Below are 12566 nucleotides of genomic sequence, written 5' to 3'. Positions count from 1 at the left end.
TTACAGTGATGAAAAAAAAATCTTAGAGAAAAAGAAGGTGGTTTAGCTGGAGGAAGAAGAAGAGATGTTTAGGATAGTTTATTTTTTGATTTTAGGTTCAAGGATATATAGGTAATTGAACTACCCAATAAACACCTCTTATAAGGTCACCTAGGATGGGAAAACTATTTTGTATGCCTTGAAAGTTTTTGGTATGCCTAAAATCATAGTTGGATTAATTTCCTTAACAACTTCTACTGGTTCTTAGTACCCCGATGAGTAAAACATGTTTCTTCACAAATCCTGCAGTCAAGACATTGACCAAGCCCAAACTAACCTGGGTTCACCACCAACCAAACAACGTCTAAAAGGGAGATACGAAAAGCCGGTGGAAACTCGCTAGCGCACATTAGTTTTGATTCCCCCTGCCACCGTATATCCTATGAAGTCCTCAGATGCAACTCTTTCTGTAGTGTAAAAACTCTCTCCAACCCCATCTTGTTTCAAGAATCGAACCCTGTAAATTTTCTGCCGTTCTATCCCATTGTTTGCATCAAACTAGAATTCATCCCACAGCAATTCGAGATTCTCCGCAAGAAAACAGAATTCCCAGCTCAAATTGTAGTCACGCATATGGTTAGGGTTTCAAAATTTTCCACGGGAATTTGAAACCCTAATTAAGTTGAATTTTCGATGTGATTTCTTGATTTACACAATCTGATGAATCTTTTCTTATCCCCAATGGATTCAATTCAATCTCCTCCGCCGTTTCCATCAGAAGATGGAGAAAAAGCATGGTATGGAAATATACAATACCTTCTCAATATCTCAGCTGTTGGAGCTCTATGTTGCGTATTCATCTTCCTTTTTGTTAAGCTTAGAAGTGATCATCGTATGCCTGGTCCAACTGGTCTTATTGCTAAGCTTTTAGCTGTGTGGCACGCTACTGGTCGGGAGATTGCTAGGCATTGTGGTGCTGATGCTGCTCAATTTCTTCTCATTGAAGGTGGTAGTTGTACTCTTCTTCTTTCAATTGCTGTTTTGGCTATTTTTCTTGTTCTTCCACTTAATTTATATGCTGGAACTGCTGCCATTGCCGACCAGTTCTCCAAAACAACCATTAATCATATCGAAAAAGGTTCGCCATTGTTATGGGTGCATTTTCTTTTTGTGGTTATTGTAGTTTGTTTGGTTCATTTTGGTATTTGTACGATAGAAGAGCGTTTGAAAATTACTAGGTTTAGAGATGGTAATGGAAATCCTAGCGATACTAGTGCCAATTCTGTGGCAATTTTTACAATTATGATACAGGGGATTCCGAAGACGTTAGCTATGGATAAGAGTCTATTGGAAGGGTATTTTCAACATAGATATCCTGGTAAAGTGTATAAGGTTATTGTGCCTATGGATTTGTGTGCTTTGGATGATTTGGTGTCTGATTTGGTACGAGTTAGAAATGAAATTTCTTGGTTGGTTGCACGAATTGATTCACAAATCGCATCTGATGGGAGTGAAGATGATGAAATTGGTGAGTTTGATGAAATACTAGAGTTTTCTTCGGTGGGGTTTTGGGACCGTGTTAGACATATGTGGAGAAGGTTAAAAGAATTATGGGTTCAGGTTATTACACGGTTGGGTTTTACAGACGAGGAAAGGTTGAGAAGATTGCAAGAGTTAAGGGCAGAGTTAGAGACTGAAGTGTCTGCTTACAAGCAAGGTGTAGCACAAGGTGCTGCTATTGCATTTGTGATATTCAAGGATGTGTACACCACAAATAAGGCTGTTCAGGATTTTCGATCTGAGAGGAAAAGACCGACAGGGAGATTCTTCTCTGTCATGGAGTTGCAATTAGGTAGGAGTCGTTGGAAAGTCGAGCGGGCTCCACCAGCTTCCGACATCTACTGGAATCATTTGGGTTCGACAAAACTCACCTTGAAACTTCGCAGAGTGTTTGTCAACACTTGTCTGCTGGTGCTGTTACTTTTTTTTAGTTCTCCACTTGCTGTGATCACCGCCTTGAAGAGTGCTGCAAGAATTATTAACGCAGAAGCTATGGATAACGCTCAATCGTGGTTGACTTGGCTGGAGAGTTCAAGCTGGATTGCTACCGTGATTCTTCAATTTCTGCCAAATGTTCTTATATTCGTCAGCATGTATATAATAATTCCATCTGCTCTTTTTTCTCTCTCCAAGTTCGAACGCCATCTTACTGTATCTGGGGAGCACAGGGCTGCATTGTTGAAGATGGTTTGCTTCTTCCTAGTAAATCTCATCCTATTGCGAGCATTGGTCGAATCTTCCTTGGAGAGTATGATCCTGAGTATGGGTCGCTGTTATTTGGATGGAGAAGACTGCCAAAGGATCGAACAGTACATGAGCGCATCATTTTTATCAAGATCGTGTCTCTCTTCCCTTGCATTTTTAATCTCGAGCACTTTCTTAGGGATATCGTATGATCTACTGGCTCCTATTCCTTGGATCAAGAAGAAACTGCAGAGATTTCGAAAGAATGACATGCTTCAGCTGGTTCCCGAACAAAGTGAAGATTACCCTTTAGAAAGCCAAGACATAGATAACCTTCAGAGACCTCTAATATCTGAGAGAGGATTTGAAGGTGTCAGAGATGATAATATATCACATGGTCGAGGATTGAATGGAATTGATCTACATGGCGAAGATCTTTGTGAATATCCAATCAATAGAAGCTCTCCTGTTCCGAAACAGACATTTGATTTTGCTCAGTATTACGCATTCAACCTTACTATATTTGCCCTTACGCTGATCTATTCCGCATTTGCACCCCTTGTGGTTCCTGTGGGTGCAATTTATTTCGGCTACAGGTACGTGGTGGACAAATATAACTTCTTATTCGTGTATAGAGTTCGTGGGTTTCCTGCAGGCAATGATGGGAAGCTGATGGATACTGTATTGTGCATCATGAGATTCTGTTTAGACTTGTTCCTTCTCTCAATGCTTTTGTTCTTCTCAGTTCAAGGAGACTCCACTAAGCTGCAAGCTATATTTACTCTAGGGTTGTTAGTTTTGTATAAACTGTTACCATCGAAGAACGATAATTTTCAACCATCTTTGTTAGGAAGCATACAGACAGTTGATAGCGTAGTTGAGGATGGTCCTCCTGATTACGAGGTTTTCTCTCAACCCAATTTTGATTGGGATACATATCAACTATGACAAAAAGAAATGCTAAAACTACTTTAGGATTTCAATCTACTGCGATCATGTATAAGGTTTTACTTCACATTTTTAATTTTCGTTTTTTCTCTTTTATTGTGAACTAAAACTAAAACATGTTTGGTATGTATATAGTTACTTTAGATTTTTGTGAACTTGCATTCCTTTGATTCTTTGATTTAAAAGATAATGTTGCCTGATTAGGACTATAATAATAGCAAGCAAACATAAAGTGGTTCACCCCACTTCAGGATTTCGATTTGCATGTGTAACATGATTCGCAGAGAAATATTAATTGAAGAGAAGTTCCATTCAACCATCTCTTTGAATCGAACTATTTCGTGTTGTAGTTATCAATTGATGTTAGCATACATATTACAACACCATCTGGATGTATCAGAACACTTTACCGACACACCACCTCCGTGGAGAACTGAAACACCTCCTCTCCGTGGAGAACTGAAACGTATGACATTGTTCTCATTGTATGTCAATTCCAACGTAACATTGTTACATGTTTGCAATCTGGTTTAGATGGAACAAGTTACAACTCCTGACTAGTGGGACCAACAGGCATATGCTATACGTTGTACGTGGACTTATAAAAAGTTAGAATCCTGTTTGGAGGCATACTTAATAAGGACAAAATAGAATCACTAGGCAGTAAAAACAATGACCCTCATCCACCATATTTATTTCTTACAATTTTTTTCTTTTAGTTTTAAAATTTTTGTTTTAAATACTTTTTTGAAAAAAAGTTTATTTTCTTTATGTATTTACAAAGCCTGGACCTAGGTTCGGCAGGCTGAACCTAATTTTTTTAGAAAACATTCCTAGGTTTAACTGATAAGTTATCAGCCGAACTTCACTCTTTAACTGCCGAACCTAAGTTTGGCGGAGTCGAGTAAAAAATAGGACAACCGAACTTAGCATTGTTCTTCATAAAGTGAAGTTCGACTATCATTTTCGTGTTCAATTATCAACCGAACTGTTCATCAGCATTTTCAGAATGAAGAACAATGAGTAGTTCGGCTGATAATTCGTTTCAATTGTCGACGAACTTCACTCTGTAATTGTCATAAAACCCTAGTTTTTTCGATTTAAGCCTAATATATCAATCAAATTCAAGAAAATAAGATATCGGTTTGTTGGCACTTTTTATTATACATTTCCTTGCAGTGAGGATCTGGTTCTTGCTTTCCAACTTCACTCAATTCGTTTTCTGCTTCAACTTTTTCCTCTTCACTAATTTGCAAATTAGAAAATGATCAGAGCCTTTACATTTAGTCGAGACGATGAAAATTATAGTCAGGTTAGCGTAGGTTGGAGTAAAGAATAGAGAAGAGAAGAAAAATAATTAAGAAGAAAAATGTAAAACTAAAAAAAAAAGAAAAATAGTATTTATAGGTAAAAACTGTTTCTGCTGGTTTTGGTAAATGTGGGTGTGTGGATGAGAAACAAATCTAAACCTTAAACAAATGCACTGTTGTTGATGGTGGTTTTTAGCTTAGGGTTAAAATCGTAAAACCCTAATCAGACAGTGACATCACAGAACTTGAGTAATAATGTCTCCACCAAGCGCATTTATTGAACCCTTTAATATATCTGCGAGAAAATTACCAGGCTACCTTTTTTGGCTAATTAGGGTTTCGATAGGCCAAACCGTAATTTCCACACTACATGTGCCAATGGCATTACCTTGCTAGCCACATCCCCGCGCCAAGGCATGCCAACCATGCCAGCCGTACCACATGTGTCAATGGCATACCATGCCAGCCACATCTCCGCGCCAAGGCATGCCAACCATTCCAGCCGCACCACAGTACCAATGGCATACCATGCTAGCCACATCTCCGCGTCAAGGCATGCCGACCATGCCAGCCGCACCACATGTTCCAATGGCATGCCGTGCTAGCCACATCTCCGCGCCAAGGCATGCCAACAATGCCAGCCGCACCACATGTGCCAATGGCATGTCGTGCCAGCCACATCTCCGCGTCAAGGCATGCCAGCCGCACCACATGTGCCAATGGCATGCCGTGCCAGCCACATCTCCGCGCCAAGGCATGCCAACCATGCCAGCCACACCACATGTGCCAATGGCATGCCGTTCCATCCACATCTCCGCGCCAAGGCATGCCAACCATGCCAGCCGCACCACATGTGCCAATGGAATGTCGTGCCAGCCACATCTCCGCGCCAAGGCATGCCAGCCGCACAACATGTGCCAATGGCATGCCGTACCAGTGATGAGTGCCAAATATTGTATATATTTGCACCTTTTTATTGGCATTTAACTCATCATTTGTGCACTAACGCTCCATTTTATCCCATATTCTGTGTTTTCGTTGTTTTCAAGAATAAATACTTTTCTTAATTAATTTTGCATTTTTAGGTACTAAATAAAGCCTGGTTAACTCACGGAGCGAAAAGAGCAAAGAAACGGCAAAGACTCCCGCAGAAAGGCAGCGAAGAATGATGTTTGCAAGAGCCGGATCAATTAGAAGTGGGCTTGAAGAGGAGGAATTGTTTTTAAAGAAGATATGGGCTTGGCATACCCCAAGGCCCAAAACCCTTACCCAAATCCATTTCCATTATCCATACCCATTTCAATGAGAGCCGTCAGATTGGATCCATCTCATCATCCAACGACCGCCTCATCATTGTGCATCAAAATCCGAAGCTCCTGTCAAACACCGTAGTACCTAACTCCATCTGAAGCCGTCAGTTTTGTTGTATCTCATAATCCAACAATCGCTACATACCTCTCCATCGTATCCGTTCGATTCAATCTATATGGGATCATCCAACGTTCTTTACTCACTGTGCATCAAAGTTCGCTATCCCCGCTTCACACCCTAGCATCGGAACCTATACCCTTCACCCAAACACTCCCTTCCCTTCTTCCCATCGATCTTCTCTTCACCAAATTTCTTTCTTCTTCCCCCGACAACAGTCTGCAACTCCATCCCCTCAACCATCACCACCATCACCTCCCCAGCCCGACCATCATCAGAACAACCTAGTTACTCTCCTTCTTGTTCTTAGCACCCACCACTCTTAGGTGCTACATCCAAGACAGAGATGGAATTAGGGTTTCACAGTGGAGAGAAGAAGGAAATTGGAGCAACGTTCGAGTAGCAGAAGCAAGTTGAAGCATGGGTCAGCGCTCAATTGCAGAGGGGACAACAAATTCAGAGGGTATGGTGAGTTTTCTCCAAATTCCTATAAAGCCTAATTTTGTTAAATTTGGGGGTTTGGTGTAAAAACCCTAATTGGGTGTTCTGATTATAAATAGAAAGTGAGGGTGTAATGTTTTGGGCATGCCTGGGCTAGCCAGAGCTTCACCCAAGAGGACTGGACTAGTCAGTGCCTCAACTGTGCTGTTTTGATTTGTTCTATCAATGCTCTGTTTATGTTCAATGTTTCAATTCCAGTTATTTAATGTGTTAAACATGTTCTAGTTTAATTTGCCAGGGTTTAGATGAAACCCTAGCTTAACATTTGTTATTCATGCTCTTGTCAGTAGCCATGATGTGTTTAAATGCTCATAGTGAAACTCCATCTTAGGGCTTCAACACTAGCCTTTCACATTGGATGTCAGGCATCCATTGTAGTTAGAATCATCTAGTGTTGCTGAACTGCAACTCATGCTTAATTTTATATATTGTTCTTTTGATTAATTGTGCTTTAACTAGACAGTTAATGCTTAGGAGGAGTACCTTAGTTGTGATAGGAGATTTCATATCAAAATGACCCTTGTTATATAGAGGATTGACATCCCTCTTGCTAGTGGTTATAGAAAAACAAAGTTACTGTCAGTGATGAATAATCAGTGTGAATTAGAGGTGGATTCAAAGACCTTGGTATTTTGTTTACATTTGTTTCCAAATTCTTGCTTCACTGTTTGCTTCTAAATTCTATGCTTCACTGCCTTTGGCTCATTGCCATTGTAACTGTCATTTGCCACTGTCACTCTTTGCTTCATTAGTTCACTACTCAGAGAATTAGCTTAGGAAACTTCAACTCACACCCTAGTCCCTGTGGATTCGACCCGTATTTGCACAAGCTACAACCGACACCGTGCACTTGCGGTATAACCATGTAGGCTTCCCTTATACTCTTATTTCATACATCTTTCCTAGCCTACCAACCAGCCACATCTCAGCGCCAAGGCGTGCCAACCATGCCAGTCGCACCACATGTGCCAATGGCATGTTATGCCAGCCACACCTCCGCGCCAAGGCATGCCAACCATACCACATGTGCTAATGGCATGCCGTGCCAGCCACATCTCCGCGCCAAGGCGTGCCAACCATGCCAGCCGCACCACATGTGCCAATGGCATGCCGCACCAGTCACACCTCCGCGCCAAGGCATGCCAACCATGCCATATGTGCCAATGGCATGCCGTGCCAGCCACATCTCCGCGCCAAGGCATGCTAACCATGCCAGCCGCACCAGTGTGCCAAAGCCATGTCGGCCCTACCACATGTCGTTGGCTGCCAAACGAAGGGTTGCGACAATCAACTGCCACCCTTCCATCTGAGATGCAGATCTTAGCTGTCCAAGGTCGCCAGCTAACGCGAGACAATCTTTGGCCCAATGCCAAGCCCTAATTTTGGCCGCGCCCAAACTATGCCAAAACCCTAGTTTTTGGCCACGCCTAAACTGTGCCAAAGCCATGCCGGCCATTCCTTCATGCCGCTGGCTGCCAAAACGAAGAGTTGCAACAATTAAAGACTACCCTTCCATCTGAGATGCAGATCTCATCCTTCCAATTTCGCCACCTAACGTATGGCAACTTCTGGCCCAAGGCCAAACATCACGGTTTTTCAAGACCCTAATTTTGGCCGCGCCTAAAATATGCCAAGGCCATGCCGGCCCTACCACATGCCACTGGCTGCCAAACGAAGGGTTTCAACAATCAACGACTATCCTTCCTCCTGAGACGCAAATCTCAGCCGTACAGGCTTGCCACCAAACCAAACGATTTGTGGCAACCTCTTGGATGCGATGACAAAGTTCCACGGTTTGTGCCGAACCCTAATTTAGGCCGCACCAAGAGCATGCATGAGCCGTGCTGGCCATGCCTCCATGCCATTGGACGTAAAACGGAGGGTTGCAACAATCAACCACCCCTCCTTCTGAGATGCAAATCTCAGCCGTACAAGCTTGCTACCAAACGACTAGTGGCAATCTCTTGGCTACACTGCCAACTCTTTGGCCACGACACACACTTTGCTATGTCAATTCTTTGGTCATGGCACCAAACCCTAATTATCCACGCCAAGAGCATGCGCAATCCATGCCAGCACTGTGGCCTCGCCACTGGCTACCAATGGAAGGTAACCACAATAAAGGCTAACCTTCCTCTCAAGATGCAAAATCTCGACCTTCGAATGTCACCACCGAGCCGGCAAGCCTCTCAAGATCAACTTGCAAAACAGTATCAACATGCTACACAAAACACTCGATATATCAAAACATGTCACAAACTGGGGGATTCTCATCAGGGTATTGGTCTAGCGGTTACAGCGTGCGGCGTACACCACGCCCGTTACAAGAAAGTGTCATAAGAGTGAGGCGGTTAGTAAATACAAGAAGTAATGTTGAAACGTTTTCTTCATTATGGAAACATCAATTCCAGGCGTTACTCGTTACCGTTTTCTTCCATTTACTCAACCGTTTCCACTTCTTACGAGACCAGGGTACGTTTCGTTGCGACTTGTATAAATGGGTCTCACCTAATTCCACCAAAGGAGAAGTTTTGGTCAGGAACATACAACACTCAGAAATCACCTGTTAGCTTTCACCTATGTTAGCTCTCTACTTTATGATACAAGTCGTTAAATAACTACTCTTCCAGAATCAACTATTCTGGTCTCAACAGTCTCTTCGCTTCCCTCCCCAAGACCAGCCCTTCTCCTTCACTTTGTGACCGAAGCAAGTCTGGAACGTCCATTTCTTGGTTTAGGACGGATTTGTACAGATTGATCTCTCGAATCAAAGTACTCCCTTGCAGTACATTGTTTAGGGTTTAGACTCGCTTCTCACCTACTCACGCGAAATTACCGAAATCAGCAGAAACTGTTTTCACCCTCAAACAATTGGCGACCACAGTGGGAGATCAATCTCTCAGTTACAATATCGATTTCCAATTTCCAGTATCACCTTTCAATTCCAACTTCAACATGGTGGAACTCAGATCCGGATTAGCTGCAAGTTCCGAGAACACCAACCCGGAATATGTCCCTGGTGTTAACGCTCATTCTAGCGGCATCACTACACCACCTACTGATCCCAGCAGCACTGAAAGCACTCCTTCATGTGTTACACCACCAATCACCAGGGCCAGATCCACTGCCGCCTCTAATGTTTCTGCACACCCTGCTAATCCTGGCAGCACCGAAAGCGCTCCTTCAGGCGTTACACCGCCAGTCACCAGGGCCAGAGCTGCCGCTACCACCCCTAATGCTTCGTTAAGCATGGCGCCTCCAACCGCCACTAGTACTCCAGTTACCGCACCAACGGGACGAGAAACCGGAGGAGCCATAGGGAGCCGACCCTATATCATCATCGCTGATTTGATGGAATGACATGAGGTTCTTGCTAGAGCCTAGAAGGACATGGTCTCGACTCAGAAAGAAGTACTCGTCTTTCTCAAGGTCCTGACAGAACGGCTACCGCATGAGTCATGCCATCCAGAGCCGATGGGAAACGCCTCCAACACCTCTGGCGCCGACACCAAAGCAGAGCGCATCTCCGCGGACGGAGATTCGTGACAGAGCCCCATTAGAGAGAAATCAGCCGTCCAATTTTGTTACACGAGAGGATTTGGAGCAACTTCTTCGGAATCGAGTCAAAAGTGATGAAATAGACATACATCAGCATCAACCCCCTTACCCACCTGAAATACAAAGAATTCCTCTTCCAAGAGGATATTCTTCTCCTCAATTCACTTTGTACGACGACACTGGAAATGCACGTGAGCATATCTCTCGATTTCTGGAGTTCCTAGGAGAACACGACTACAATCATGTTCTCCTTCTGAAGGAGTTTTCGAAATTGCTTACCGGAAGAGCATACACGTGGTACAACAGCATCACGCCAAACAACATCGTCAACTGGGGTGACATGGTTACCGCATTTTACAAGAAGTAATTCTTCGTGTCTGAGAAAGTTACCTTCTCGGATCTAGGAAGGATGTACCAACGAGACAACGAATATCCAAATGATTTTGTCAAGAGATTCAGGGTTCTCGCACTAGACTGTCATGACCCAAACGTGACCGATCAACAGTTGGTGAATTCCTGCATCAACGGTATGGCTCTCATTTACCGCGCCTTGCTAGAGAACCTACGTTTTCATACATTCTATGAACTCTATGAAACGGCCAAGCGATCAACCACGATAGCACCAGCATTATTAGAAAGAGCTAGACCATCCAGAACTGAAGACGTGCGCGAAACTCGCGGGAGTAGACGTCTCGTCAACCATCAATACAATGCCGGTCCCTCCTCTGTGAGCGTAGTAGACGAGGGAGGAAAAAGGAAGGCCCCAGCTGCGGACCAGCAGCCTAAACGTGCGACACCAGCACGACGAGCAACTCCGCCACGAAGGGCCACCGCTTAAGCTCCCATGCGTCATCACGAAGTTGAAGGAAGTGTTTTGGATTTTCCATTTCCCATCGAGGAGGTGATCGAACTCTTAGAGGCATGGATTCAAGATGATGTTAACAGACTACCATCTCCCAGGCGCCCACCGACCGAGGCCGAGATGGCAAACCCCAAATACTTCCACTACCACAGTTTTGTTCATCACCCAACCAGTGATTGCAATAGACTAAAGCATATCTTCAAGGAAAAAGTAGAAGGAGGAGAACTTCAGATGGGGAACGAGGGAGTGCATAGAGATCCACTTCCGGTGACGAGTTGCGGGGTCTCTGGGGATTCTGTGCACGAGGCTGTACAATCCATGATGCAACATGTATGCGAAATTCTCTACCTTTCCAAGGCGCATCATCAAGATATCTTCACGGCTCTCAATCGTGTCGTGTCGGGCAAGCGGCTTTTTCCTACTACGGAAACCGTGCCAAGAGCCCAAGCTCTCTCAGGAAGCGGTATTGAAAAGCGCAACTGGGGACTGCTGACCACGACCTTTTTAAGAGGCATTGAATTCAGCAACACACTAATCGACGCAGCCTCTGACTTCAACATCGTTACCTTCAAGACTCTGAAGGCTGCGGGAATTTTGAAGAAGGAGGCTACCCATTCCCCGTCTGTAATCAAGAACTCGGAAAGAGAATCCCTGAACGCGTATGGCTACGTTAACCTCGAGATCAAGATGGGAGACGCTATAACGCATAACAAGTTCCACATTTTCAAAGAACTAAGTTACGACATGATCTTGGGGCGCTCGTGGGTATTCGACAACAAAGCAAAATTGGGAACATCCCTTCTGCCGATGTCGACATCCAAAATAATCTCCAACAATTCGTCCAACCTGCTGCCGTGTCAACGACTTACCAACGAAACTAGATCACCCGGAGAAAGCCCGTTGGCGCTGACTCATAGATTCCAAACGCAAGTAAGTCTGGTCGAACAATCTTCTCTACAACCAATCATTTCTTTTCTTATTCCGTCATGGGGACTCAGTACGATTACCAACACGGACGCTGTCAAGAGATGTGAGTGGGGCACTGGGCCATTCAAGCACTTCGCCAAGAATTTGAAAGTTGCAGTCGAAACTGACGAGACCAAGATTCAAACGGTAACACAACACCCGAACTCGTTTCAAATTAGAGATATAGTGGTCAAAGCGACCTCGTTTCAAGTCGGAAAGATGACGGTGAAGATAGATGTTCGAACCGATCCACCTAAGGAAAAAGAAGACGAGCCATATCTGGTGACAGACGTCTTTCTGGGTGGTTATTGCAAGCTCATCAACACCGACAAGCTGGAGGGCGTGATAGTTCACTCGCGATGGCTCAAGCCTTTCAATACCTAGAGCGTTGTACTACTTTCTCTTCCAGCACTCTTCCTTTAGTATTTTCCTCAGCAATTTCTCTTTCCACTCAATATTTGTATCTCCTCCGAGATGAATGCATCGTTTTACATTCTTCATTAGGGTTCCGTTTTATTTACAGAATACCTTTCCTTCCAAACGAGTTTTCCGAATCTCAGGAAAAAAAAAACACATGCCAAATAAATCCCAAATCATCAAGAAACCACTAACCCGCAAGTCGCGACCAGAAAAGCCGAAACCGTGCAAGAAATACCTTATTAGATATTGAAGGGAATGATGTACAGACATGGAAAGTCGAACAACCTATTCTAATAGAAGATTGTGTCTTTCAAATAAGAAGTTTTATTCAAAGATGTAAAACCGCAAGC

The 12566-nt window shown here is 43.8% G+C and overlaps 1 protein-coding gene across 1 annotated transcript; it reads left to right on the top strand.

The window, feature by feature from the left end:
• The first annotated feature begins 372 nt into the window (after positions 1 to 372).
• LOC113346739 (CSC1-like protein At4g35870) lies at positions 373 to 3326 on the top strand. Its single transcript, XM_026590240.1, has one exon. It carries the CDS (start codon positions 700 to 702, stop codon positions 3169 to 3171), a length of 2472 nt encoding a protein of 823 aa, XP_026446025.1. The 5' UTR covers positions 373 to 699; the 3' UTR covers positions 3172 to 3326.
• Positions 3327 to 12566: the final 9240 nt, after the last annotated feature.

Source organism: Papaver somniferum, chromosome 2, assembly GCF_003573695.1.
Source record: "Papaver somniferum cultivar HN1 chromosome 2, ASM357369v1, whole genome shotgun sequence".
Lineage (NCBI taxonomy): Eukaryota > Viridiplantae > Streptophyta > Magnoliopsida > Ranunculales > Papaveraceae > Papaver > Papaver somniferum.
Note: the sequence above shows the minus strand (reverse complement) of the source record. Positions and strands in the feature narration are given on the sequence as shown.